This window comes from Penaeus monodon, chromosome 30 (assembly GCF_015228065.2).
Source record: "Penaeus monodon isolate SGIC_2016 chromosome 30, NSTDA_Pmon_1, whole genome shotgun sequence".
Lineage (NCBI taxonomy): Eukaryota > Metazoa > Arthropoda > Malacostraca > Decapoda > Penaeidae > Penaeus > Penaeus monodon.
The window spans coordinates 8,261,851-8,263,415 of record NC_051415.1 but is presented as its reverse complement, the minus strand read 5'-3'; the positions used below and the strand labels follow the sequence as shown (position 1 = coordinate 8,263,415).

The 1,565-nt window shown below is 50.0% G+C and overlaps 1 protein-coding gene across 1 annotated transcript in view; it reads left to right on the top strand.

The window, feature by feature from the left end:
• The window catches only part of LOC119592508 (teneurin-m-like), a gene marked incomplete in the record, with an annotated part of 54,907 nt that overhangs the window by 23,898 nt on the left and 29,444 nt on the right, over window positions 1-1,565 (top strand). The window contains 2 exon segments of the mRNA XM_037941357.1: window positions 189-297; window positions 1,305-1,531. Coding sequence (XP_037797285.1) covers window positions 189-297; window positions 1,305-1,531 — 336 coding nt within the window.

Genomic DNA, 1,565 nt, shown 5'->3' with positions numbered 1-1,565 from the left:
AAGGGTATTGAGTCCAGGGGAGAGTTACCAGGTTGCCAGGAAAGGAAAGTTCGCAATATGTTCAGAGGAAAGGAATATAAGGGAGGATGGAGATGAGGAATCCCTTTTCTATATTCCTTTTGCGTTTCTCTAAATGCCAAAACGTGTAACTAAGCATTCACGAAGGACCTGCTTTTCCTCCCTGACAGAGGCGTGTTCGCTGGACTGCGGGCCCCACGGAATCTGCGAGAACGACGCTTGCACCTGTGACGAGGGCTGGACAGGTGCCAATTGCTCGGAACGCTTGTGTGACCCCAGGTGAGGGACGTCGGCCTGACTCTGCCGTGCTTTCGTACAGCTGGGGGTCTTTGGTTTGGGTTATTTATCGTTATGTTTTGCTGCGAAGATTGGGGTCTTCGAAGCCCCGTTTTTCGTAAGATTAAATAGACCGTCTTGTTTCTTTTATCAGTTTTTTTTTCTCTCTCTCTATTTTCCCTTGCGTGGTATCATCAAATGTTGCTCTCCTTCGCTCTTATTCCTTCAGCTATTCATCTTTATTGCGTTTTGTCCAGTCGCGGCGTCAGCATCTTTTGATCGTTCCATCTGCATTGCACTCATTATACCTTGCAGCTGCACAGTCCTTTGCAGAATAATTTCACCCTCACTCTGACCATGCAGCCGTCCGCCTAGGGTAATCCCTTACATTTACGTTCTCCAACTGTGATATTCGCTAAAGCCATGTTTCCATAATCACCAAACTTGTTTTATATTGATCGCCGAACTATCCGCTCGTCTGTTCGTTTCTCCCAAAAAAAAAGGGAAAAAAGGGGGAAAAATACAACTGCGACAAATTAGTATGGGATAAGCCTTTACAATCACTCAGAATTATAGGACCATTTAGCCCTTCTTCTCATAATTCTACAGCCAATGGATTCGCACAAGACCCCCTCTCCCCTTTCCCCCTTCCCCTCCCTTCCTTCGGAGATAACCGCGTAGGTTGGTAGAACTCCTCTTGCAATATATCCACTCAGTTGCATAACTGCCCGGCACTTTCCATCCCCTTCCCTTTGAAACATATATCCTCCAACAACTGCATTATTGTTTGGCACAGAATTCCTTTCTGAATATATCATCGGAGTGCATAGCTGGCCATCAAAGGCTTGTCGGCCGCCCCCTTGCAACGTATCACCTCTAAATCAGACGGGCCAGAATGGGCTCTTCCCTCACTCACCCTCAACTTTGAATATTTTTTTTCCTTCCTTTCCCCTTGGCAAGCCCGGCCGTATTTCTAAGTCCTCTCCCCGTCCCTTCGAACCGACACACAGGTGCAGCGAACACGGCCAATGCAAGAATGGGACGTGCGTGTGCATGGCGGGCTGGAATGGACGCCATTGTACCCTCTCGGGATGCCCTGGGAACTGCCGGAACCGAGGCACGTGCGACGCCGACCAGGAGGGCGTGTGGAAGTGCCTGTGTCAGCCCGGGTGGGACGGACCCGACTGCTCGGCCATGCTCGAGACCCAGTGCAGCGACGGCGTGGACAACGACAGAGGTGCGTCGCTCACTTTCTTTGTCGAAGAGCAAGG